The 26,737-nt window shown below is 47.4% G+C and overlaps 1 protein-coding gene and 1 pseudogene across 1 annotated transcript in view; both read right to left on the bottom strand.

Moving 5' to 3' along the window:
* Positions 1-26,737, bottom strand: part of ptpro (protein tyrosine phosphatase receptor type O) — a 213,054-nt gene continuing 186,317 nt past the window's right edge. Inside the window, exons 15-28 of the mRNA XM_056276725.1 lie at positions 22,100-22,238; positions 21,076-21,196; positions 14,772-14,840; positions 12,722-12,805; positions 11,824-11,859; positions 11,098-11,179; positions 10,838-10,928; positions 9,804-9,880; positions 6,405-6,539; positions 5,094-5,216; positions 3,114-3,268; positions 1,320-1,455; positions 302-427; positions 1-91 (exon numbers count right to left, since the gene is read on the bottom strand). Of these exons, the coding sequence (XP_056132700.1) occupies positions 323-427; positions 1,320-1,455; positions 3,114-3,268; positions 5,094-5,216; positions 6,405-6,539; positions 9,804-9,880; positions 10,838-10,928; positions 11,098-11,179; positions 11,824-11,859; positions 12,722-12,805; positions 14,772-14,840; positions 21,076-21,196; positions 22,100-22,238 (1,353 nt within the window). The 3' untranslated portion in view covers positions 1-91; positions 302-322. The remainder of the gene's footprint in view (positions 92-301; positions 428-1,319; positions 1,456-3,113; positions 3,269-5,093; positions 5,217-6,404; positions 6,540-9,803; positions 9,881-10,837; positions 10,929-11,097; positions 11,180-11,823; positions 11,860-12,721; positions 12,806-14,771; positions 14,841-21,075; positions 21,197-22,099; positions 22,239-26,737) is intronic.
* Positions 10,594-10,773, bottom strand: LOC130110870 (U2 spliceosomal RNA; annotated as a pseudogene).

Genomic DNA, 26,737 nt, shown 5'->3' with positions numbered 1-26,737 from the left:
CTTTATTTCACTGTTTTTGGGACTGATGATGAAGCGAGTCTCTTTGTGGAGAATGGATGCCTGGAGCACACGAGGGTGGTGTGTCTGCAGCCTGCAAGATGGAACAAGGGACACTGAAGGAAGGAACATGGATCCTTCTACTATAAATAACAGCACCAGTGTAGTCTACTGGGTAACACCTCTGTCATCCCTCCTGCACTCATGAAGAGGTGTCACATCATAACTACTGACACAGCAGGAGTGCTGCTGCAACAGGACAGTGATGAAAATGTGAGGGGTTGTGGTGTTTGTAGTTTCTCACGTCTGCACGAGGCTGCCGTCATTATGTCTTGCTGACGTTCTCGTAGATAACGTCACTGGTGAGCGACTGCTGCTTCTTCTTCTTCCACATTAGCAACACACACTGATGGATGAAGACGTACTGCTCCTGCAGGCAGAGGAAGACAAACAGAACCAACCACATTCTGAAGGTGAAGATGAGGACACGGGGGCGTCAGCTGACATAACCCTGACTTAACGCCAAGCCAAATCATTTTCAACTCGACAGCAAAACCTCTTCAACAGCCAGTGTACATCTTTCTTTTCTTCCTTTTTTCTCCCCAATTGTGCTTGGCCAATTACCCCACTCTTCCGAGCCGTCCCGGTCGCTGCTCCACCTCCTCTGCCGATCCGGGGAAGGCTGCCGCCTACCACATGCCTCCTTCCACGCATGTGGAGTCACCGGCCACTTCTCACCTGACAGTGAGGAGTTTCACCAGGGGGACATAGCCAGTGGGAGGATCACGCTATTCCCCCCAGTTCCCGCTCCCCCCTGAACAGCCGCCCCGACCGACCAGAGGAGGCGCTAGTACAGCGACCAGGACACATACCCACATCCGGCTTCCCACCCGCAGACATGGCCAACTGTGTCTGTAGGGACACCCGACCAAGACAGAGGTAACACGGGGATTCGAACTGGCGATCCCCATGTTGGTAGGCAACAGAATACAACGCTAAGCTACCCAGATGCCCCGTGTTCATATATTGAAATGTAGTGAAGCTCATGCACCATACTGGAATCAGATGCACCCATTTTACCTGTATGAACAAACTGAGCAGAGGTTCATCTCTAAACACGGCATTATTAAGATAACGTGAAGTAGCGATGTTCTCATGACACGGCAGGCAGGTGTAGACCACAGCCTACAGGGCCACATCCAAGGATGTAGGGTAGTACCCTACATCCTTGGATGTGGTTTTGAAGTATGTTGTTTGGGTTTAGCACCACATCAGGAGTTTCTTTTTGGGAAGCGCATCCAACTCCTCCATTCCAACCTTACCTCAGTCTGGACCATAGAAAGGCGATGTGAGCGCATTTCAGACACCATGCCCAGGATGTCGGCAAACTCGTGTTCTCTGATGTGCTGCATCAGACGGTCCAGAGCGATAAAGGTTCCTGTCCTCCCAACTCCAGCACTGGAAAACCACCAAGACAACAGTCACACCATGACACACACGAGGAAGTTTACACATGAGGAAGCCCAATTCAACTGAATATTTAATATTCCAATAACAGCTAACGATGTATTCAAACATCTCATCTCATCTCATCTTCAGCCGCTTCTCCAGGGTCGGGTTGTGGTGGCAGCAAGCTAAGTAGGGCACTCCAGACGCCCCTCTCCTCAGCAATGCCCTCCAGCTCCTCCTGGGGGATCCCAAGGCATTCCCAGGCCAGATTGGACATATAGTCCCTCCAGCAAGTTCTGGGTCTACCCCGGGGTCTCCTCCCAGTTGGACGTGCCGGGAAAACCTCCAAAGGAAGGTGCCCAGGAGGCATCCTGATCAGATACCTGAACCACCTCAACTGGCTCCTTTCGACGCAAAGGCGCAGCGGCTCTACGTCGAGCTCCCTCCGGATGTCCGAGCTCCTCGCCCTATCTCTAAGGCTGAGCCCAGACACCCTACGGAGGAAACTCATTTCAGCCGCTTGTATCCGCCATCTCACCCTTTTGTTCACTACGCAAAGCTCATGACCATAGGTGAGGGCTGGAACGAAGACTGACTGAAGATTGTATTTAAACATTCACAACGCAAATCACAAAATGAGACGATGTGAACACTGAGAGGTAAACGAAAATAGCATCCTGCACATTGTTGTGCAGCACAGCTGCTCCATAAAGTGTGGGCTTCAGTGGTGCTGTTACATTTATGTGTCTTTAAGACCGAGCTATCAAGCTACAAGTCGTCTTCCTGTTCTTGCTTCCTCTGACTACATCTGGATCTTACAACAACCATTAGCGTATTTAGCTGCTTCTGTCTGTGACTCGGTGTGACATGCTCTTCAGCAGTAAATGGATTTATACTAGAACAGCCTCCTCGCTCTGGTCAGCAATGGCCCAGGGAGGGTGAATACAATAACTGAAATTTATCTATTCAAAATCCCAACCTTAATCCTTAAATAGCCTTCTACTGCCTGCCTTTATGCACATTATATAATAATACACACTACTGCACAGTTACAGTATTATAATTATATAATAATATTCACACTACTGCACAGTTACAGTATTATAATTATATAATAATACTGCATAGTTACAGTATTACAATTATATAATAATATACACACTACTGCAGTTACAGTATTATAATTATATAATAATACTGCACAGTTACAGTATTATAATTATATAATAATATACACACTACTGCACAGTTACAATATTATAATTATATAATAATACTGCACAGTTACAGTATTATAATTATATAATAATACACACTACTGCACAGTTACAGTATTATAATTATATAATAATATACACACTACTGCAGTTACAGTATTATAATTATATAATAATATACACACTACTGCAGTTACAGTATTATAATTATATAATAATATACACACTACTGCACAGTTACAGTATTATAATTAGTGGTGCTCATTTATCACTTTGATACTAGTATTGTAAATGTAAACGTGTACTGGGATTATCTCTTGTTTTTTACATCTTTAATCTTGTGTGCAAGACTAACCTCTCATTCGGGACAGTAAAGTGACTGATTGATTGATTGATTGACTGATTGATCCTGTCTGTCTCTTGCTAGTGGGGATGGGGACTGCAAGTTACCTGCAGTGGACTATGATGGGGTCTTTGGTCCTGTTGGCCTGCTGGCGAACAATGTGGACAAACTGCAGGATGCTCTCTATGGCGTTGACTGTGGGAACCCCGTGGTCCGGCCAGGACGTGTAGTTCAGATGCAGAACGTCTTGAGTCTCATCAGCCTGCAGGGGACGACAACACATGCACTCACAATAATGCCATTCTGTGCAAATATAGAAGCAGTTAATACTGACCACTGCTCAATGTCTAACCTGCCACTGACCAGGGGCCTCATGTATCAGTCGTTACGATGGGCAAATGTGTTCTTACACACCCCTGGGATTTTTTAGCCCTGAAGTTTGACTCAGAGACCAGGGTAGAACCTGCGTCACCCCTGAATTTAGACACCGCCTGGCTAACACTGATGTCTTTGCAGGCCTGGGTGATTGCTCGTTGCAAGAGGTAGACAATAGATGTTAGGAGGGAGGAATTGGAAATAACCATCATGCTTTGTTACTGACTGTCAGACAATCTTGAGGGCTAAAAAATTCGATGGGTGTGTACAAACAAATTTGCCCATAGTAACGACTGATACATGAAGCCTCTGGATTGTTAATGAACCTAAAATAGAAATTACTGTGTAGTTTTTCCTCATTCAAACTGAGCACCTAGGATAGGACCCTAGGCCCTCTGGGACTAAACTGTGATTCAGGACTACACACTACATAGGCTACTCTACACATGCACACACATTTTATCTCCTTGGCTAAAGCTATGGGGCTATAGTTCTACGATCTAAGTGCACGGTCTAAACCACATGGTGCAACTGCTTTAGGGCATGTTCAAATCCACTTTTGCTAATTTAACAGCAGATAATCTGAGTGCAAAGTAAAGCATGTGGTTAAAAAGGGTGGTACTTAGTCTCTTAATTAATCATAGGTGTGTTTTGGGCGTAACATGAAATAAACCAATCACAGCGTCGTCTCCCATTCCCTTTAAAAGCCAAGTGCACTTGCACCTTGGAGGATTGCTATTATAATGGCGGATTTGCCAAGTAGCAGGCGTGCCGTGCACCCACCTATTACTCTCTTAATAATGCACCCTTTAAATAGCAGGAAAATACTGCACCACTGACCAGTTAGCGTAGTGGTCTATTCTGTTGCCTACCAACATGGGGATCGCCGGTTCGAATCCCCGTGTTACCTCTGGCACAATTGGCCGTGTCTGCGGGTGCAAAGCTGGATGTGGGTAAGTGTCCTGGTCGCTGCACTAGCGCTTCCTCTGGTCGGTCCGGCCACTTTTTTGGGGAGAGGGAGAGAACTGGGGGGAATAGCGTGATCCTCCCACGTGCTAGGTCCCCCTAGCGAAACTCCTCACTGTCAGGTGAAAAGAAGCAGCTGGTGACTCCACATGTAACGGAGGAGGCATGTAGTAGTCTGCAGCCCTCCCCGGATGGGCAGAGGGGGTAGAGCAGAGACTGGAATAGCTCGGAAGAGTGGGGTAATTGGCCGGATACAATTGAGGTGAAAAATCCGAAAAAAAAAAACTGCACCACTGACTTCAGACCAGGTTTTGTTTGTCAGTTGCGCAGCCGCTCTCCATCGCCTCAAGACAGCAACGTGCCAGTAACGTGCCCGACCACACCTCCTTTCATGTGCCTGACCACACCTCCTTTTATGTGTCTGACCACACCTCCTTTTATGTGCCTAACCACACCTCCTTTTGTGCCTGACCACACCTCCTTTTACATGCCTGACCACACCTTGTTTTATGACCAACAGGCTCATGGGCGCTCAGATGGGCACGAGCACATTTGCTATTTAAACAACGGGGGTGTTGGTTGGGAAAAAGACTGTTTCGGTCTGAAAGTAGCAAAGACACTTGTGTTGTGCTTAGCGCCGCTCTGTGGTGGGTGTAAGACACAGCCCCCATAGTTTACTGTTCTGTTTCAACCGTGTGTCCCAACAGTTTATTTTCTTCTACTGAAAGGTATATGAGGCCACCCACATAGCCCAGTCTGAAGTTCCTTATGGTCCACTCTGGTGACTCGCTCTCAGACAGCATTTCCACGCTGATTTCTCCATACATCACAGGCTCGTCTGTGAAGGGCCAGTAGTGATCACACTTCACCTGCAAACACATCACAGGCAATATAAGTATGTCATCTGTACTGACAGTTTATAACATCCATCCATCCATCCATCCATCCATTATCCAGACCGCTTCTCCTGCTCTCAGGGTCCTGGGCATGCTGGAGCCTATTCCAGCAGTCACTGGGCGGCAGGCAGGGAGACACCCTGGACAGACCACCAGGCCATCACAGGGCTGACACACACACGCACACACACGCACACACACACACACACACCTAGGGACAATGTAGTACGGCCGATTCACCTGACCTACATGTCTTTGGACTGTGGGAGGAAACCGGAACCCCTGGAGGAAACCCACGCAGACACGGGGAGAACATGCAAACTCCACACAGAGGACAACCCAGGACGACCCCCAAGGTTGGACTATCCCGGGGCTTGAACCCAGGACCTTCTTGCTGTGAGGTGACTGCACTAATAACTGCGCCACCATGCTGCCCTATCAAGCCCCGGGGTACTCCAAACTTGGGGGTCGTCCCGGGTCATCCTCTGTGTGGAGTTTGCATGTTCTCATCGTGTCTGCGTGGGTTTCCTCCGGGGGCTCCGGTTTCCTCCCACAGTCCAAAGACATGTAGGTCAGGTGACTCGGCCGTACTAAACTGTCCCTAGGTGTGAGTGTGTGTGTGTGTGTGTGTAGGGGGGGGCTGTGATGGCCTGGCGGCCTGTCCAGGGTGTCTGCCTGCCTGTCGCCCAATGACTGCTGGGATAGGGTCCAGCATCCCTGGGACCCTGAGAGCAGGATAAGAGGTTAAGATAATGGATGGATGGATATTAATAATAATAATAATAATAATATGCCTAATAATATAATATACTTATAATATGCATAAATAAGTTATAATGTGCATTCTCCACACTGCTTCAAAATGTATAGTATAGAAACTACCTTGGCACCATGCGCTACAATGGGCTGAGCATCAAACACTAGTTCACACTTGACTACATGATGGTCTGTCACTGAGTCATGACTGTCAGCATAATAGAACTACTTTCAGCTATTTTTAACACTTACACTTAATTAAAAAGTATGTAATAACAAGCAAGGGGAGCTACAGAGTCGTGAGTTGGACTTGAGACCGTGGCTCTGGGAGTGAATGGCCTGTCCAGTGTCTCGGCCAGACACAACAGCGTTCCTCTTGAGTGACTGTCAGGTTAACCGACTCACCCTCCGCCGTTCATTGCACTGGGTGAGCATGACAATGATGGGGGACTTCTGCTGCAGCACCATTTTCCAGAAGTCATTGCGTGTTTCAGGGAGGGGTCCCTGGGTGGCGATATATTCCCTCGGAGACTTGTAACCCTAATAAGAGACAGACACACACACATCTTGTCACTAGGAGCACCACATCAACATGGACCAGGAGAAAGGGGATAATATGTATGGGGAGGCAGGGACAAGCGCTGTGAAGGATGGATGGTTGGGCGGTTGAGACCCTCCCCACAACACTCTTACCCCTGCTTGCACTGCGACAGTGTCCTGAATTTTAATCCTAATCACACTATCTTAGTACACATGCACACTCACACAAACCATATTCCAAACATCCAAAGGAGTTGAATCAAGTGCAACTGGACTTGGTATATACTTGATTCAACTCCTTTGGATAACCATGACTTGGATGAATGAGAACATTCACAGACATATTCCAAACAACAGCCACTATGAGGCCGGGGTCGGCTGGGCAGGAGGAGAGCGAGGGTTTTGGGTCTGATGAGCCTGGACGACTCATACCCCAACACCCCGCCATTTTAACTACATACATAACTCCATACGGTGGGTCGGCATGGGTGGATGATTGGCTGGGGGATGGCTGGGAAGGCCCCCTGCCCAGGTGGATCGCTCTGTCCTTGGTGCTGGGTGGTGTCGTTCCTGCTGCGTTCTGGCAGGGCTAGGGTGAGTGCTGCCAGGTGCGTTCTGGGTGGCAACTTGTCATCATGGGTGTGGGCCGCAGAGTGGGGGGCGGCTGTCGGACTTGCTCCCTCTTCATGGCTTTTCTGTAACAGGTGCTGTGAGTGTGGGGGACGGTGGGGGGGACCATATGTCTGCAGGCATTGTGGGGCCCTGTCTGCCTTTGGGGGGGGGTTGCCATCGGGTGGCCTGGGTTGGGTGTATTCGGCTATGTGGGTGTTTGCCCGGTGCATGCAGCTGGATGGGGATGGGGCGTCTACCCGGTGGCCACCAGCCACATCCAATGTAGGGGTGGTTGGGCATGTGGCTCCCCTGTTTGCCTGCTGGGTGGTCTCGGTGCTGCGTCAGTCTGTTGGTCACGGGGCCCGGCTCTGGCCAGCAGTCTGTGCTGTCCATCCGAGGCTCGGGTCCCTTGCCTGCGGGTGCACCCTGTGCCTGTGCTTGGGGGTTGTTGTTGGTGGTGGTGGGGGGGTGCACCTTTGGGATGAAGGCCCGGGTTGTGCTTTTGGGGACTGGTTTGTGCTCCTCGGGGGCATGTGGTGCTGCTGATCTGCAGGCTCCTGGCCACCCCTGTGGGCTCCTGGCCACCCTGTGGGCTCTTGGCCCCCCTGCAGGCTCGGTGTTCCTCTGGCGTTGCGGTGTTTTGGGCTCCAGCTGTCCTCTTGGCGGTGGGGTGTCTGCAGAGTCTGTCTGCTGCTCAGAGGAACTACGATAAGTCACAGACCTCAGACACCAGAATTAATTAGGATCAATCCCGTGATCTCACAGGTGGACACGTCTCTCTCTCACACACACACACACACACACACACACAGCTAGCATCTGCCTCACACACTCCCTGCCTGGAACACTGTGGATTACATCCTTCTTCTTAGAAACTTTCTCCTCCTTTTGTCCTGTTTTCCTGTCTTCTCCTTTATCACTACAGCTGCTCTTCTAAACTGACATCAACAAGCTCAACTCAATGTCTTGTCGAACACGTCAGTGTGTGTCCATGTCTTCTCACACATGTCGTAATTTTTCGTTTCTAAATTTCCTAGTTTCACTTGTGCTGACTGTCCCTCTTGAGAAGCGATGCTGATTGGTTGTTGATCTGATCCAACGTGCAGAAGAGGGGGACCGGTGGCGGCTGTAGATGTACAACACAAACCCTGTGCTCTCATCCCACACTTCATCCACAGGACGGAGGTGTTGTAAGAGGTTACTTATACTTCATATAAGATGGTCGTTGCAGGTGGAGAACCTGAACTTCACCTGCAGATTAACTCTGTCTAGCACAGGTGTCTGGGTGGTGTGGTGGTCTATTTCGTAGCCTATCAACACGAGGATCACTGGTTCGAATCCCCGCGTTACCTCCGGCTTGGTCGGGCGTCCCTACAGACACAAGTGGCTATGTCTGGTGTCTGCAGATGGGAAGCTTGTTGTGGGTATGTGTCCTGTTCGCTGCACTAGCGCCTCCTCTGGTCAGTCGGGGTGCCTGTTCAGGGGGGAGGGGGAATTGGGGGGAATAGCGTGATCCTCCCACGTGCTACATCCCCCCGGTGAAACTCCTCACTGTCAGGTGAAAAGAGGCAGCTGGTGACTCCATGTCACCAGCCATTTATGGGAGGAGACATGTGGTAGTCTGCAGCCCACCCCGGATCAGCAGAGGGGGTGGAGCAGCAACCGGGACAGCTTGGAAGAGTGGAGTAGTTGGCCAAGTACAATTCGGGAGAAAAGGCGGAGGGGGGGAGAGACTCTGTCTAGGAAACATCGACACACAGATTCCCTGTGCTGTATGCCACGCCTGCTGGCAGCACAGGTTAAGAAAACAGAAACACGGACGGCTGTCACCACTACTGCACCCGTGGATACAACATCACTACTGCACCCATGGACACAACCGTGGACACAACCATGGACACAACATCACTACTGCACCCGTGGACACAACATCACTACTGCACCCGTGGACACAACATCACTACTGCACCGGTGGAGACAACATCACTACTGCACCCGTGGACACAACATCACTACTGCACCCGTGGAGACAACATCACTACTGCACCGGTGGAGACAACATCACTACTGCACCCGTGGACACAACCATGGACACAACATCACTACTGCACCCGAGGACACAGCATCACTACTGCACTCGTGGAGACAACATCACTACTGCACCCGTGGACACAACATCACTACTGCACCTGTGGACACAACATCACTACTGCATCCATGGAAACAACATCACTACTGCACCCGTGGAAACAACAGACTTTTAGGGAAAAAAAAAAAAACCCAAAAAAAACAATTGGTAAATCACAGCCCTGATGGCGTCCGTGTGTTGGCAAAACCCATATGAGTACAGCAGCAGTGACAACAGTATACTGTCACCCTCACGGTGAGCATGTGCTCGCATCTCTTCAACAAAGCACCATGTGTACTTGCATGACGTGGGCGTCTCCACAGGGTGAGTGGAGAGCTGTGGGTCAAGGTGGTGTGTGATGAATGGAAACTGGAACTAGTCTTAAAGCTTCTCTTGTCTGTTGTAGGTAGGACAGAGCGCAGGTGGAACCATTGTATTTATTTTCTGCCTGCCGTCCTTCTGTTTTCTCTTCTTTCGCAGGCTGGCCTGTGACTACCTACGCTGAGAGAGACGGGGTTACTCACTGGGATGTAGTTGGCATTGATGTAGTCTGATCCTTCATCGTTATGCATGGAGACCAGCTTCACACGGCTGAAGTCATCTGGAACAAAATATTCAAAAGCTCTCGTTAGTCATGATTTTAAATTTATTTATCTATTTGTATCTCTTCCCCCTTTTTCTCCCCAACTATATCCAGCCAATCGCCCCACTCTCCCGAGCCGTCCCCCTCACTGCTTCACCCCCGCTGCCGATCCGGAAAGGGCTGCAGACTACCACATGCCTCCTCCATACATGTGGAGTCACTAGCCGCTTCTTTTCACCTGACAGTGAGGAGTTTTACCGGGGGGGACCTAGTGCGTGGGAGGATCACGCTATTCCCCTCAGTTCCCCCTCCCCCCTGAACAGGCACCCTGACCGACAGGAGGAGGCGCTAGTGCAGCGACCAGGACACATACCCACATCCGGCTCCCCACCTGCAGACACGGCCAATTGTGTGTGTAGGGATGCCCTATTGATCCCTGTAGGGAAATTCTTCCTCTACATTTAACTCATCCTAGCCGTGTAGCTATGAGCAGTGGGCAGCTACCGTGCAGCACCCGGGGACCAATTCCAGTTCTTCTTTCAGACAGAAGTACTGAACCTAACATGCATGTCTTTTTGATGGTGGGAGGAAACCAGAGCACCTGGAGAAACATGCAAACTCCACACAGAAAGGACCTGGGATGATCCCCCACGGTTGGACAACCCTGGGGTTCGAACCCAGGACCTTCTTGCTGTGAGGCGACAGCGCTAACCACTGGGCCACTGTGCTGCCAGGGGTGCACCATTCTGGAGGTACTGCAATACCAGGTCGGTACATGGAGTGGATTGGGAAAGCCCTTATTCCATCTCCCTGTTCCAAAAATCACTTTACTATATGGTCCCTGGGTAGAGGACGTATCACATACTAAACTGATACTACACTTGATCTTAGCCAAAAGGCCGAGAAGTGAAGAAGTGGCGTCACATTTGCATACAGTAAATTGACTGGTCATGGATGTTTTTACTAGCCACTCACAGGGCAGAATGTTTGTGTAGCGGTTCTTCGGTCTGTTGATGGGCAGGTCTGCTGCATCATGGGACAGGTCCAGGCCAACACTCTTCAGCTCCTGAAAAGAAAAGCCATTTGCTCAGTACTTCATGGCATTACGCATACTTTGAGTATGTACATACTTTCAGTACGTCCGTTTTCAGGGCTTTTATGAGAGCATTTACTAGTTTGATAGAGGATGACGCCATCTGCTGGTCTCTGCAGATGAGCTACTATATATTCTGTACCTCAAACTGCAGGGAGAACTTGTAGGCAGAGTCTTTGCTCATGTCTTTCAGGTAAGTTTCAAAATCATCCAGCTGGACGGGGCTGCAGTGACACATTCATACAGGACAGAAACAAAAGTACAGAGGGAGACAAATCAAGAGTTGTGCAACATACCAATTCTATCAATCACTCACAAACCTCTGCACCACATCCCTTTTGTGATCTCATGTTATTTAGACAAGCAATAAAATATCCAAAAAAATGTTTAGGGCAAAAAGATTATAACATTATTCCACCAAAAAGCATTCAACTTTACCAGATAAAAACTATTCTGGAATGTGTCTTCCCAATTCTGTGGACAAGCAGGTTTGTCCACCAAAACTACTCCAAAGCACAATCATCAACGCTGATGACACACTTCTTTTTTTGCTCGGTGTAAAAAAACATATTTAGAATTGTCACGAGGAGAAAGCCTTTCATCACAAAGCGTTCAAATAAAGTTTGATCCAGGATAAAAGATAAAAGGCTAGTTTATCTTTTCTTCCACGTTTAGCTCATGCTAGTGTCACGATGCGTCCTGCTCCTTAATCTGGTGGATTAGCAGGATGTGGAAGCACTCTGCTCTGGTTGGGGTTTGGGTTCCTGGCTGCAGGCTGGTAGCAGTTTAAGGGTAGCGAGACACATGACATGCAGCTTGTCAAGCAGAGGCAGATGTTGACACACAGAGGCTCGGGCTTAGTTGTTACCTTGTTAGCTTCCGTTTCTTTAAAGCGGTCTTGCTCCTACAAAATACAGAAATGCAATGTATTCACAACATCTGTAGATGCCTGGCATTCAGGAACTGCAGTACTACTTCATGCAACTTGCACATTCTGTACTTATTTTATACCATAACTATCTTCCTGAGCTATTCACCCCCCCCCATAGGTAATATGCAGCAGAAACATTGAATTCTGTAGAATATTTTATAGCAGCTAATCCTATCACAGAAGAATGGGAAAATACTCAGCCACTTGACTTCAACCATCCAACTCTATAAAGGAGCTCTCTGCACGATGCAGCCATTCACACAAATCACACACTTACTGTATCTTTAACCCCTCCAGGCTTCTGCATTTGCATTCTTCAGATAAATCTGGTCCTTCAACCAACAACATGCACTACAGGAACTACTGTCTACTCAAGAACATGGAAACTACGCTACAAGCATCCCATCACATGTTAGTATTCTATTCGTAAAGTGAATTCTACAAAAAGAAAAGATAACAAAAGATGGTGTAATGCATGCAGATATCAGACAGGGAGCAAAGCCGTAGTTAGTCATGCGACACAGAGTATGCTGGCAGATATGGCTTATAGAATTATGACTTGAAAAAACTGAATAAATCAAAGCGTTATCCAACCACAGGCACAGGATTGCAAGACAGTGTTCAGTAAGTCATAAACGGACTTCTGGACTCCTATTCATCAGTCGATTCATTTGTATGGCAGTCAGTATAAAAGAGATTTGGATTCAAAGTTTCTCTTAGCAGAAGGAAGCCTGTTTGGAAACAAACAATGTCTATGATCAATACTGTAGTGTGTGGCTTTTGCTAAGGCATGCCCTGAAATACAGTAGTGTTTTGGCCAACAGTGCTTACTTACCAAGGATTAATATAAAAAGCCAAAAGATAGTCAGTCCAAAGGCAGGATGGCAGTAGGGTAAGGAAGGCAAAGAGGCTTCTTCGCCTGAAGGGGGTCCAAACAAACAAAACAAGAAAAGAACAAAAACCAGGAGGCGGTAGTTTGGGACAAAACATGGTGCTCCATTAGTTCAGAGGCACAGAGCGGTCGAGAGGCACACAATTAGTGCTCAACACAGAGTTAATGCATCATGCACCCCGGCACCTCGCAGCAAACCTACCCTGTTTATTTCAGCGATAGCTTTAATCTGTGTGATGCTGCAGAACGGCAGCCAGAGGCCACTCTCTGTAGGTTAATTGCCTAAAACGTGCAGACCGATAGCAGCCTCCTGGCCTGGCAACTTTCGGGGCTTTGGGCCTGTTCCACAATGCAACGCTAAGCTGCCATTTAAAAACCCTTCTGCTGCGTACTGAAAAATTTTTCACTTTGCATTTTGGAACAGGTAGTTATGTCAACCGTGTACACGCCATCTTTACTGATGTGGTCTGCTCTTGGGTATGCATGACGATAATCTTAAGAACGCTTCTGTGAGCTTCCTCATACATGGATTATAATCTTACCTCCACAACACTGCACTACAGTAACATGAGAAGACCATCACTATCGTGCACTACCACAGTACCAGCCTTGCAGAAAGCGTATACCCAAACATTACCTGTCACCTGAAGAAGAACATACTGATGGGGATGTGTGTTTAGCCATGACAGGTGTGGTGAAAATTCAATTAACATGTCAGATGGAAGCCAAGGTCTGCCTGCACTGACCGTCTTTCAGCACTCATATTAATCATTCTCTGAGTCTGAGTGTACTTAAAAAAGTCATAATGCGGCATGTACTGTATCAGCCAGACCCCCCCCCCTTTTTCTCCCCAATTGTATCCGGCCAATTACCCTATTTTCCGAGCCATCCTGGTCACTGCTCCACCCCCTCTGCCGATCCAGGGAGGGCTGCAGACTACCACATGCCTCCTCTGATACATGTGGAGTCACCAGCTGCTTCTTTTCACCTGACAGTGAGGAGTTTCACCAGGGGGACGTAGCGCGTGGGAGGATCACGGTGTTCTCCCCAGTCCCCCCCCCCCCCCAAACAGGCACCCTGACTGACCAGAGGAGGCGCTAGTGCAGCGACCAGGACACATACCCACATCTGGCTTCCCACCTGCAGACATGGCCAATTGGAGGTAACATGAGATTCGAACCGGCGATCCCCGTGTTGATAGGCAATGGACTAGACCGCTACGCTACCCGGACGCCCGATCAGCCAGATTTTTGGTAACAATTATGACTAAGAGTGCAAGTCGCTGATCTGAAGGGTTTTGCTTATAGCATGAAAAACAATATTCAAGGATGTCTTTCGGGTTCAGATGAGGAAGATCAGCATGTCCAGCTTCCTGCGTAAGAGGACAGCATGGCTTACTGTACAGTCAACGCCTGCTCCTATTATTCTAAGTTTTTTATGATGCACCTGTAGCATTGAAAAACACCCACTTGGGTGTGCAAAAACAAAGAGGTTCAGGGCTGTGGGGCTTTGCCTCGTATACATGGATAAACTCAACAGGACTTCCTTCCTCAAAGCCCCCACCGCGCAGCGCAAATCACTTGGTAAGCAAAGCGCTACATGGTCAAATCCCTAATCTGGCTCTCCAATCCCCTGCATGTCCTCTAATCCCCCCTGAATCGGACTCTCTCGGGTCTCAAGTGACAGGCTTTGCCATCCAAACTAGAAATCTGCATGTGTGATCACCGACGATGACACGTGCTCATGAATCAAAAAAAGCGTGCACATAAATCATGGAGAGTACATACATGTGGACTCAGGCCACGTGGCCGCGAGGCAGGAAAGACCTCTGGGATTTGGTGGATTCTGTCCTTTCATCTTTTCTTTTGGATCAAATTTTGATTTTGAACTCTTAGATTAACTGGTTCAAGCTGACGGCACCAAAATTCATTTTAACATCAATATGAAAGAAAGAAAATAAATACTGAAACAAAAAAAAGACGATAGCTCGTACCAGTTGTAAGGAAGCTTGCCGTCTCTCTCAAACGAAGCAAAGTTGACAAATGTCTCTGCCCCACACTCCCTGCAAGAGAAAATAACAGTAAGAGCCAACGAGGAATAACGTGGAGGGAAAACTGCGGTACATTTTACAGAAATCAGCGGTATCTGATGACAAGTCAGTACATATGGGAACTGTGAGGAAGTGAAAAATGTTTAAAAAAAATAACAGAACTTCATAGTGTGCTAAAATAAATGAGTTAATTGGCTGAAATAATGATCTGATCAAGCACTGTAAGACCACCCAAGTTGATAAAAATTAGTGCTCCAGTTTTTTTAAAAAATTTTTTTAATGGCTTTCACCCCACTTTTTCCACCCTATCTGGCCAATTACCTCACTGTTCCAAGCCGTGCTGGTCGCTGCTCCATCCCCTCTGCTGATCCAGGGAGGGCTGCAGACTACCACATGCCTTCTCTGATACACATGGAGTCACCAGCCGCTTCTTTTCACCTGACAATGAGGAGTTTCGCCGGGGGGACATAGCACGCAGGAGGATCACGCTATTCCCCCCAGTTCCCCCTCCCCCCTGAACAGGTGCCCTGACTGACCAGAGGAGGCGCTAGTGCAGCGACCAGGACACATACCCACATCTGGCTTCCCGCCCGCAGACACAGCCAATTGTGTCTGTAGGGGTGCCCGACCAAGCCGGAGGGAAAACGGGGATTCGAACCAACATCCCCATGTTGGTAGGCAACGGAATAGACCGCCATGCCACCCAGACGCCCTAGTGTTCCAGTTATAAAGTCATAATTACTAACGCCTATGTGGACACACTGGCTGCTAATGAAAAGCGCTGCTCATTAACCATGTTCATGCTGTTGGTTTGCCACTTGTGTAGTCTGTTAAGTCTGGTTTTGGGCACAGCACATACAGAAAACACGGGTGGGACGAATACGGAAACAGAACAAGGAAGGTTCCTTCACAATGAACATCACATGGAGGATTTGTCGCGGTACTCATAACAAGAAGCTTTCAGACTGTTCTCGTGACTCCTTCCCTCCATCTTGCAGGGTTACATGGGACAAACCTTGGCTGAAGGGACGGTCAGATTCCCAGGCCATGACCTGTTACAGGTTCAATGTGTACACGTCATTCATGCCTTGACGTATTCCGACAAATTGCAAAAGGAGGCAGTCGGGACAGGAATGTTGGACCACCGGCATAATGAAGAGAGGACACAAGTGCTTGTCAAAGGCGTACTAACTGCTTTTAAAAGCACTGATGCCCAGTGAGTAAGGGAAAACCCTATAGATAATTATCTATATATGATTGTATAATCATACAGATAACCATCTATATGATATAATCATATAGATAATATAGATATATCATATAGATAACGATCTATATTATATACTCATATCACGTATTTCCGGGTGGCACAGTGGCGCAGTGATTAGCACGGTCGCCTCACAAGAAGGTCCTGGGTTTGAGCCACGGGGTAGTCCAACGTTGGGGGTCGTCCCGGGTCGTCCTCTGTGTGGAGTCTGCATGTTCTCCCCACGTCTGTGTGGGTTTCCTCCAGGGGCTCCGGTTTCCTTCCACAGTCCAAAGACATGTAGGTCAGGTGAATCACCCGTACTAAATTGCCCCTAGGTGTGTGTGTGTGTGTGGGCCCTGTGATGGACTGGTGGCCTGTCCAGGGTGTCTCCCCACCTGCCACCCAATGACTGCTGGGATAGGCTCCAGCTTCCCTGGGACCCTGAGAGCAGGATAAGTGGTTTGGATAGTGGATGGATGGATCACGTATTTCCAGAGATTAAAAGTGATGAGGTAAGGGTATCTGAGAATCTATTCCACAGTTCCTTGTTCTTCCTTTTTTATGTGCAATGTAAAGCTTCTTGTTTTTGAGCGTAGGCTATAGAGCACACCCTGCTGTTTGTTTCTGGGCCAGTATTTGGCCACACTCAAATGTAGTTTTACTTCCTTTATATTGTATGGGGGGGTTTATATTTTGTTGTGCTGGAGTTTCAAGATGTAGACACCTGTTGAAGAAAGGGGGGTTCAAAGGTTAACATAGTGCTGGATTGGAGTGAACGTGTATCAGAACGAAATGAAATGGTCAGGTGGGACTCAGTGAGGGGAGGGAGACCCACTTGACTAACAGCCGACATGTAAGTTGGCTGTTAGTCAAGTGTAACATATAAGTTTGTCAAGTGTAACATGTAAGTCAAGTGTAAAATGTAAGTTTGTCAAGTGTAACATGTAAGTTTGTCAAGTGTAACATGTTAGTCAAGTGTAACATGTTAGTCAAGTGTAAGATGTAAGTCAAGTGTAACATGTAAGTTTGCCAGGCATTTTTAGAAGAATGTGGACATTAATATGCTACTGTTTCAACTTGGTGGTAAAAGATGACTTGTCAGGGTGTCTGCGTACCACAGCAGTCTATTCTGTTGCCTACCAACACGGGGATCGCCGATTCGAATCCCCGTTTTACCTCCGGGGGCTTGGTCGGGTGTCCCTAGAGACACAATTGGCCATGTCTGTGGGTGGGGAGCCGGCTGTGGGTATGTGTCCTGTTCGCTGCACTAGCGCCTCCTCTGGCCGGTCAGAGTGCCTGTTCAGGGGGGAGGGGGAACTGGGAGGAATCCTCCCACGTGCTACATACGCCTGGTGAAACTCCTCACTGTCAGGTGAAAGGAAGCGGCTGGTGACTCCACATGTATCGGAGGAGACGTGGTAGTCTGCAGCCCTGCCTGGATGAGCAGAGGGGGTGGAGCAGCGACGGGGACAGCTTGGAAGAGTGGGGTAATTGGCCAAGTACAATTAGGGAGAAAAAGAGGGGAAAAATCCAACAAAGAAAAACAATGACTTGTCTTCCCTCAGTCTTGCTCCCATTCACTGGGCAGCTTTGTTAGTATGTGCCCGCAAATAGCAGAACACAGTGTTAAACAGATGACAATAAAGTGCAGATAAAAGATGGAACAAGAATGAAATACATGTTTTATTTCATGGGACCTTTAATGCTGGACAGCTCTAAGCCGAGAACCGGGCGGGACAGGAGGGTGTGGTTAATAAACTAATATAAGGGCACATTAAGTTTGACCAGGCTACATTACGCCCACCTTTTATGACGTGTGAACTGGATTCATTTTATCAAGTCTGGCACCTGGTCACAGTAATCAGCACACAAAGGTCACACAATGCAAGCATGACAACAAAGGAGATGTGCAAGACTGTCACAACTGTAATTCATGAACCGTGAACTATGGTAACATTATCCTGATGCTTCCCCAGTCACAGCGTTTAGTTCCTGTTTAGTGTGTTGGGGATGTGGCTAGTTGGCTGATGATGCTGAATGTGAGATGTGAACAAATGAAGCTACCCTGTTAATAAGCACTGCTGAACAAGAACAGTGTCCTTTGTGTACAACGAGAACTAAGAAATAAAACAGCCACTGTCAGCATTGCACTTTACTGTGTTGACGTACAGGTAGTGCTGTGGGGGTGGCCTGGTGCCAGCTCCATGCTTCTCCTTTTTTTGGGGGATTTTTTTCTCCCCAATTGTACTTGGCCAATTCCCCCACTCTTCCGAGCCGTCCCGGTCGCTGCTCCACCCCCTCTGCTGATCCTGGGAGGGCTGCAAACTACCACATGCCTCCTCCCATACATGTGGAGTCGCCAGCCGCTTCTTTTCACCTGACAGTGAGGAGCTTCACCAGGGGGACGTAGCGCGTGGGAGGATCACGCTATTCCCTCGTTACCCCTCCACCCTGAACAGGCATCCAGACCGACCAGAGGAGGCGCTGGTGCAGCGACCAGGGCACATACCCACATCCGGCTTCCCACCCACAGACACGGCCAATTGTGTTATGTAGGGACGCCCGACCAAGCCGGAGGCAACACAGGGATTCAAACCGGTGACCCCCGTGTTGGTAGGCAATGGAATAGACCGCTATGCTACCCGGATGTCACCCAGTTCCATTCTTTTACACCGTTTTTCTGCCCTCAGCCATTCTTCTTAACTATCTTACAGCCTGTTAACCAGTTTACCTAAAAGGAATCCAACCAATTCAGGCTGGATGCAGGATCAGTGGAATAGAAGAAGAGTGTGGTTAGACTCCGGTGCAATTAAAAACAAAACAAAACAAAACCAAGGCAAAGAACATAGAAACAGCAGCAGTGGTGCTATTTTTTTCCTAATGTACATCAAAGGAAGATGGATCAGGCAAAGTAAATTCATTTAAGTTTTCTGAGTCTCTTATGGAGACTGGTGATGCTTGTAAAAGTATTGGCAAGTGGTACCCTCTTGGTGGTGTTTCAGGCCGACTGTGGGCATGAGTTGGGTTGATTCATGCTGGATACTGATCTCTTGTTGTAAAGAGGGACTGGCTGGGATGACAAGGACCTCGGTCTTAGAGAGGTTAAGTTGAAGGTGGCGTTGTTTCATCCATGCCACTATATTGCCAAGGCATGACGGGATCTGAGCTGAGACCGTGTGGTTTCCGACGGGAATGACAGGAAGAGCTGGGTATCATCAGCATAGCAATGGTATGAAAAAACATGGGAGCGGCTAATTGCACCAAGTGAGGTGGTGTATATTAAGAGGAGGAGACCGAGAACTGACCCTTTAGGAACCCCTGTGGATAAGCTGTGCTATTTGGACACGTCTCCCCTCCCAAGATACTTTAATATATCTCCCTGACAGGTAGGAAATGAACCAATGGAGGGCAGTTCCTGAGATACCGAGCTCAGTGAGTGTTGAAAGGAGGAGTTGATGGTTAACCATGTCAAAGACAGCTGACAGATCTAGCAGCAATAGAGCTGAAGACTGACCAGCAAAACACAGTGATTCCATTACCAAACGGAGTGCAGTGTCAGTAGAATGCCCCCGCTTAAAGCCAGACTGATTCAGGCAGTACAGGTTATTTTCAGAAAGAAATCCAGAAACTTGGTTAAAGACTGTGCGCTTAAGTATTTTTGACAGGAAGGGCAGGAGTGAAACCAGTCTGTAGTTTTCAACCTGGGCTGGGTTAGGTGTAGGTTTTTTGAGCAGTAGAGTGAACTGAGCTTGCTTAAATGCAGTGAGGAACACACATTGTAAGTGAGGAGTTGATGATGTGTGTGACTGCAGGGTTAAGTGTGGGGCAAATTATCTGCAGAAGGTTGGATGGTATTGGGTCCAGTGGACAGGTAGTGGGTCGAGAGGCCAGCATAAAATTAGAGACTTCTTCCTTGGTCAGAGGGGAGAATGAGGAGAGCGCAGCCCTGTTAGCTGGCAGCTGCAGACGGAGATGGTCAGGTTCAGAGAACTGGTTACTGATGGCAGAGATCTTATCAGTAAAAAAACAAGGCGAACATGTCTGCAGTGAGCAGAGTGGATGGTGGAGGAGGAGGCAGATTGAGAAGTGAGTTAAAAGCAGATAACATTTTCTGAGCGTCTGTGGCACCACGACTCTTGTTCTGATAGTAAGTGGTCTTAGCAGTTTTTAAACTGGAGGAGAATGATGCTAGGACACTGTTAGTCATTGAGGTCAGTAGGCGCTCTGGATTTACACCAATTTCTCTCTGCCACTCTGAGTCCCACCCTATGCTCTCTGATGAGTTCAGTGAGCCATGGACTAGGGGGGTTATGCTTAAGTACCAGGAAGTATCATGGCTGAACCAAACCCTTTCAGATTTTCACAGCAAGGCAACAATAGAGGATGTCACCAGCATCAGCTGACCCACCTATCGAAGCTCAGAGAGTGAAACCAGGAAGTGCCCTGCTCCAACAATGCCTGAGAACAGCTTCAATAACAATCAAACTCAAAAACACTTAGCAACCAAGTACTATCCCCTATGTTCTAGATCAGAGCTTGTTATTTATAGGGTGTTTCTTGATGTGTCCACAGAGGATTGAAAGAGTAACATCTGCTGGGTAACACAGGCTATGTGGGGATTAAAAATGGGTAAAAACAGTGATCTTTGCGATGAGAATTTCAAATTAGAAGGTGAATCCATGGTACCCCAGTTTTCCCTGTTCCCCTTTTCTACAGGTAAAAGCACAACAGAACCAGTATATCCTGTCTAAACAAAACTATCTGTGTTCCTCCCTTGGGTTTGGCTTCATAGTGTTGTGATCTATGTATTTAGGATCTTCAGATCACAGACCCAAGTAGATAACATCTTCTTTAAAGTCTCCCTTGTCTATTTAGGAAATTCAGGACATGGATATGCTTGAGGCTTTTGACTGAAAGCTTAAAATTAACCAGAAATTGTGGTCATCAGTAAATCTGCCTTTCTCAGATAATCATTATAATTTGTGTTTGTTATTTTACCTGGTGATTTGCAGGTGTTTCTTACGGAGAACCAGCAGGAAAAGCACCAGGAGACTGATGAGGAGGACACTAAGGACGGCTAATGCGGAGATAGCTGCCACACTGGGATTCATCTCTTTAGCTGCAATTACAGTCAGACACATACACAAATACACAGGCCGTACAATTACACATATGACACGACACAAATTCTTAATTTACAGCGTTTGTGTTGTTCGTCCATCGCAGTGACGAGGACCATCTGGTCATCCTGTATGGGCCGAATTCTGTGGGTGCGAAGATGGCAGTTAGTCCAATCTGCGCCCTGAATGTTCTTTGGCAGTGTGGGCATGGGATAGTGGGAGTAGCTGGAGGGTTGTTGGCACGGTCTTTCCTGGCCTGCCTGCGGCTCTCTGCTGCAGCAATCCTGGCAGCCTCATACGTGTTTGCACCATTTCAGACAGCTGCACGCCACTCTCCTCTGTTCAAAGCTTTCTGTTCTCATGTATCGTAGTTGATGGTGAAGGCCTTTAACGAAACCTTCAAGGTGTCTTTGAAATGCTTGTTTTGACCACCATGGGAGCATTTGCCTTGCTTGAGTTCACCATATAACAGTTTCTTTGGGAGTCGGTGGTCTGGCATGCGAACTACGTGGCCCACCTAACGAAGCTGTGATTGCATGAGGATGGTGTGTATACTCAGCAGTCTTGAGCGAGTGAGGACCTCTGTGTCAGGGATCTTGTCATACCACTTTATGCGAAGAGGTTTTCTGAGGCATGTGGTGTAAAAGTGGTTTAATGTTTTTGCATGGTTTAGTGTTTTTGCAGTGTATTTGTATTTACTTTCCAACACAAGCCAAAAAGCATGCAACCTATATCTTAAATGAAATGCAGCAGTGGCCCCACAAACTCAATAGCCTGGTTTCAGTTAACAGAACACAAAGAAATTTCCACGTTCCCCACTGCTTCAGCTTATTCTAAACTGGTTTTTGGTTAAAGAGTAGGATGAGAAAACTGATCAGTGTATATCTTCAGGTGCCGCTTACCCACAGTGGTGATGGTGATGTATGCGGGCTTGCTGGGAGTGCTATAGCTGTAGCTGGTGATGGTACAGTTGTAAGTAGAGGAGGGTGTCAAGCCTGAAATTATCACCATATGTGAGCTGGCTGTCAGGGGCTCCTGGGGCTACAAGAGACAGACATAGAAGATGAACTGTTAGGAGACAAACTGTAAAAATAATCTGGTATGTTTTCTCACACAAAACTACCCCCGATTTTCAGATAGGCATTGGATGACTTGAAGTCACAGAGTAAAACCTTGTTAAATGTAGGCAGTAATGAAATGTCCCTCCTGGGCTACCGCTGGGCTAGACAGGCACCTCCTATTTCTGTGTTTCCAATTTGTTTGGTTTAGTTCTATACTAATGGGCCAAGACATTATGACCACTCACAGGCGAACCGAATAACGTTGATGATCACCAAACATGGACACATGTCAAGGTCTGGGTAGATTAGATGGTAAACAAACAAACAGTTCTCATAGTCAACGAGCTGGATGCAGGAGAAATGGGCAGAAATGGGAGGTTTAATAAAATGGATCATTGTAGCTGCCATACATGCCGCTAATGTTGTGAATTTTGGAATCAGGAACAGTTTGTCACTTCACCTCATGTACTTGCGCACATGAAATGAATGAAATGCTGCTCCCCCCAGCCCACAGCAGTGCAACATACAGACAAAAACACATTCAAGAACTACAACACACATATTCAAATTAACACATATATCCAAACTAAAAAAAATCACTGTCCAAGGGAACGAACACCAGCCAGGATGACTGCCGGAACTGCCGGTCTGCATGGGCTAGCAGTTAGCCTAGCCTGCCCTGATTACGCGTCCTGTCAGAACGCCCTCCGTGTTTCCTCCTTGGGCACAGCGCCAGGCAGGGGCTGTGGTCCTTGGGCCCACCAGACGAAGCAGACCAAGCCCTCCCAACCAATCCAGCGCCAGCTCTACCAGCCAGATACCCTTAACACATCTCCCCGCACTCCGCATGACAACATCAAAAACGCTACAGTCAACGCCAGGTGAGGCTGCCGCCAGACCGCCCTCAGTGTTATCGGAACTGCCGGTCTGCATGGGCTAGCAGTTAGCTTAGCCTGCCCCACTTCTGCGTCCTGTCAGACCGCCCTCGGTGTTACCTCCTCGGGTGCAGCTCGGGGCAAGGTCGCAGTCCCTGGGCCCACAGCACAGCAGACAAAGCTCTCGCAGCCGATCCAGCGCCAGCTCTCTCAGCCAACAAACGAAGACAAAAACTTAGATGCAGACATGGACAAAGACATTGCATGGACGGTACTGGGTGAGGCCGCCGCAAATGTGAATTCGTGCCGCCATCTTCCCACACTGGAAGCAGTCATCCGAATTTAACACGCGTTCTCTGCTTTAGTACGAGTGCTATAGGACCAGTGGCAAGTGTGGCCGTCCAGACAGTGGAGGATTTGATCAGAGTTCCTCACCTGTGCTTTGCATCCCAATAACCCTGTTTGTTTAATTTTTGCACTTGTCACAATTTGCATTATTTTCCCTTTTTTTCCTTACAGTGTGTGTGTGTGTGTGTGTGTTTGTAGGGCATGGGAGCATGGTGAGTACTCAGTCCCAGTATACATTTTCTCCCCTCACTGTCCACGGCTACCGCCAATCATCCCTCAGCAGCCCCTTTCTTATTGTAATTTGTATTGTTAAGTGTATTTATACATATTTATTTGAAGTTTTAAACCAATTAGATTTGATAATTTAATGGTTAGTTGTTGTGTTAATTGTTTAGTTAATTAGTAAATTCTGCAGCCTTGAGGGAATTCATTGTCTCAGCCCATCCTTTATATATGTATTCTCTGATATATTCTCTGCACCACTGCACTTTATCACCTCTTGTTTCACCTGTATAAGTCAATCATTGTGTATATATCTGAAGATTGTTGTGTTGTAGTGTTGTTACTCTATGCTAAGTACACTGAGAGAGCCACGAAACCGGAGTCACATTCCATGTAGTGCAAACCTACATGGCCAACAGACATGCTTCTGATTCTGATTTCCTGTCACGTGTATCATTATAAAGGACCCGTGGGCTAAAATTTCAAAAACCAAATCTCTAGCATCTTGCAACCATAAGTAGGATAAGTGGCTTGGATAATGGATGTATAGATGGAATCTGGGCCCTGCCATGACCTGGCCACACAATCTTAACCAAGGTGGAAATTAAAACGTATCTTGGGAGACAAAGGTCAGTTGCAATTCTCAGGATGGTTAGTGGCTTGCTCCTGGGTTTCTAGCCTCCTCCACAGTGTGAGTCATCCACCCACAAGTAATTGTTCTAAAGTACACGAGTGTTTGAGAACGATCCTCCCAACATGTAACCTGCTTGGCTAAATGTCAGGGAGGGAGCAGAACACGGGGGGCTACATTTCAACTTGAAGCGTCTAAACAAACCTCACATTAACAGTCTCATCTCAAAGTCATGCTACCCACTACGTTACGATTCTAAATGGATATATGTGTTAGTTTGGATATATGCAGGGGTGCACATAATTTTTTTGGTCTGGTTCTCAAAGGAGCACCTGAGGTTCTTGCTTGGTGCTCACCTTTTTTTAAATGCATTTTTCCTTGACCCACCCACCTCAGAAAATGAACAAAATATGAGGGATACGTGGATAACATTACATGTACTTTAATTTCAATTGAAAATGAATAAAAGCAGTAGGTTACAACAAAATGTCTGTTCTTTAAAGTGCCATACATGTGACTTTCAAATGAAATGACTGCTCTTCAAGCACTGAAAACTAAATATACAAATGACTGCTTTTTCAAACACTGAAAACCAAATCAAACTCACAACAGATACTGCTATTTAAAGCACTGAAAGTTCTGTTATCATACAGGACATCATCGTCATCTTCACCACTCCCCTCCAGACTGTCTTCCTCTATTTCAAAAACACCAGATGTACTAGGCCTGCTCCTTTCTCGCTGCTTCAGCCTACGATTAGCTGTTTGCATCCACAAGTCTACTGCTGGCTTTGGGTCAAAGGTTTCTGTTGTGAACTTAGATAAGTGGATGTGCATTAGAGATGAGAGGCGATAGTCTGACAGGCAGGATCTGTACTTGTTTTTTATTATATTCAGGTGTGAAAATCCCCTCTCACATGCAGCACTGCTCAAGGGCAGTGTAAGAGACAGCAGAAGGACTTTCTGAATGTTGGAGTAACTGCCTGGGTTGCTGGTGTTCACTACATTGACTAGATCATGCACAGAGGAGGCTGCCAAACGTATGGGACCGCACGATCAGCTGATTTAGCACAGTTCTCCAGCGTGTGGGTGGTGCACAGGATATGCACAAGGGAATCCCCGATATCCACCATCTGACGTAATTTGGGATGAACCCCGTTGTAAACTCCAACGTTGACAGCTGCTCCATCACTGCATACCGACACCAACTTTGTCTTCCACTCCGCTAAACCACAATCACTGAACAGTTGCACAAGTCCATCCACTATGTCCTGTGCTGTTCGGTTGGCCCCCAGATTAATTAATCCAAGGAAGTCTGAGCTGTATTCTCCATTGCGGGACACAGAAACAATGTACACAATTTCCTGCTCCGTTTTTGTTATATCTTCGGATCCATCGAAAAGCACACCCCAAAATTCAGCTGCTTTCAGTTTTTCACTTAACTCTGAACTTATTGTCTGAGCGATGCTCTCCGTGATGCGGGATCCCCCTTCTCGCGAATGATAAGCAGTCCCGACGTTAACTCCTAACCTCTTGAGAAGCGGAATATCCTCCTCGTATGAACGCATAGGACGTGCGTGTTTCGCTTTGTGAAAGGCCAACCAGAACATGTTTGTCAGTGCCTGATGTTGTTCTTCCGTCAGTCTGTCTTGCCACGTGTCGAGCGGGCCGCCGGGTCTCTGGTCCTAGCTGCGCCTGTTAGCAATAGCTTCCGCTACTTTCTGGCGTTCTCTGCTGTTTGCATGCTTATCAAAAGCTGGATGGCTGAAGTTTTTCGTCCCCATATAAAAGTGGCAGTTTCTATCCGCTACTGTGGGATTTTCCCGACATAGTTTACACCACATCTCAGTGCGGGCGTCATCTGTTTGAAGCCAGCCGATGTCCTGCAGCCATTTCTCTGAAAACGTACACTTTGACTTTGGTTCTAGTTCAGTATGGCGTTTCTTTGGTGGAGGTGGAGGAAGACCAAAGAAATTACTCAATGTCGCTTGCTTCTTTGACATTTTGGAGAAATTAGTGGCTCATACTATAGCATTGGCTAAAAGCAGTGGCTCATACTCTGCACTGCAAAATGTTTGGTACGCAAATGCGCTGTAAAACACTTGAATCTGGTGCTCGTTGAATATTTTAAGTGCGCAGGCGCACCTGCGCACCACTTATGTGCACCTCTGGATATATGTGTTAGTTTGGATATGTGTGTTAGGTTGGATATGTGTGTTAGTGTGGATATATGTGTTTAGTTTGGACATACACTCACTGGCCACTTTATTAGGTACACCTTGCTAGTACCGGGTTGGACCCCCTTTTGCCTTCAGAACTGCCTTAATCCTTCGTGGCATAGATTCAACAAGGTACTAGAAACATTCCTCAGATAGTTTGGTCCATATTGACATGATAGCATCAC

This window comes from Lampris incognitus, chromosome 3 (assembly GCF_029633865.1).
Source record: "Lampris incognitus isolate fLamInc1 chromosome 3, fLamInc1.hap2, whole genome shotgun sequence".
NCBI lineage: Eukaryota > Metazoa > Chordata > Actinopteri > Lampriformes > Lampridae > Lampris > Lampris incognitus.
The sequence above is the reverse complement of the archived record's forward strand: the minus strand, read 5'-3'. Positions and strand labels throughout refer to the sequence as shown.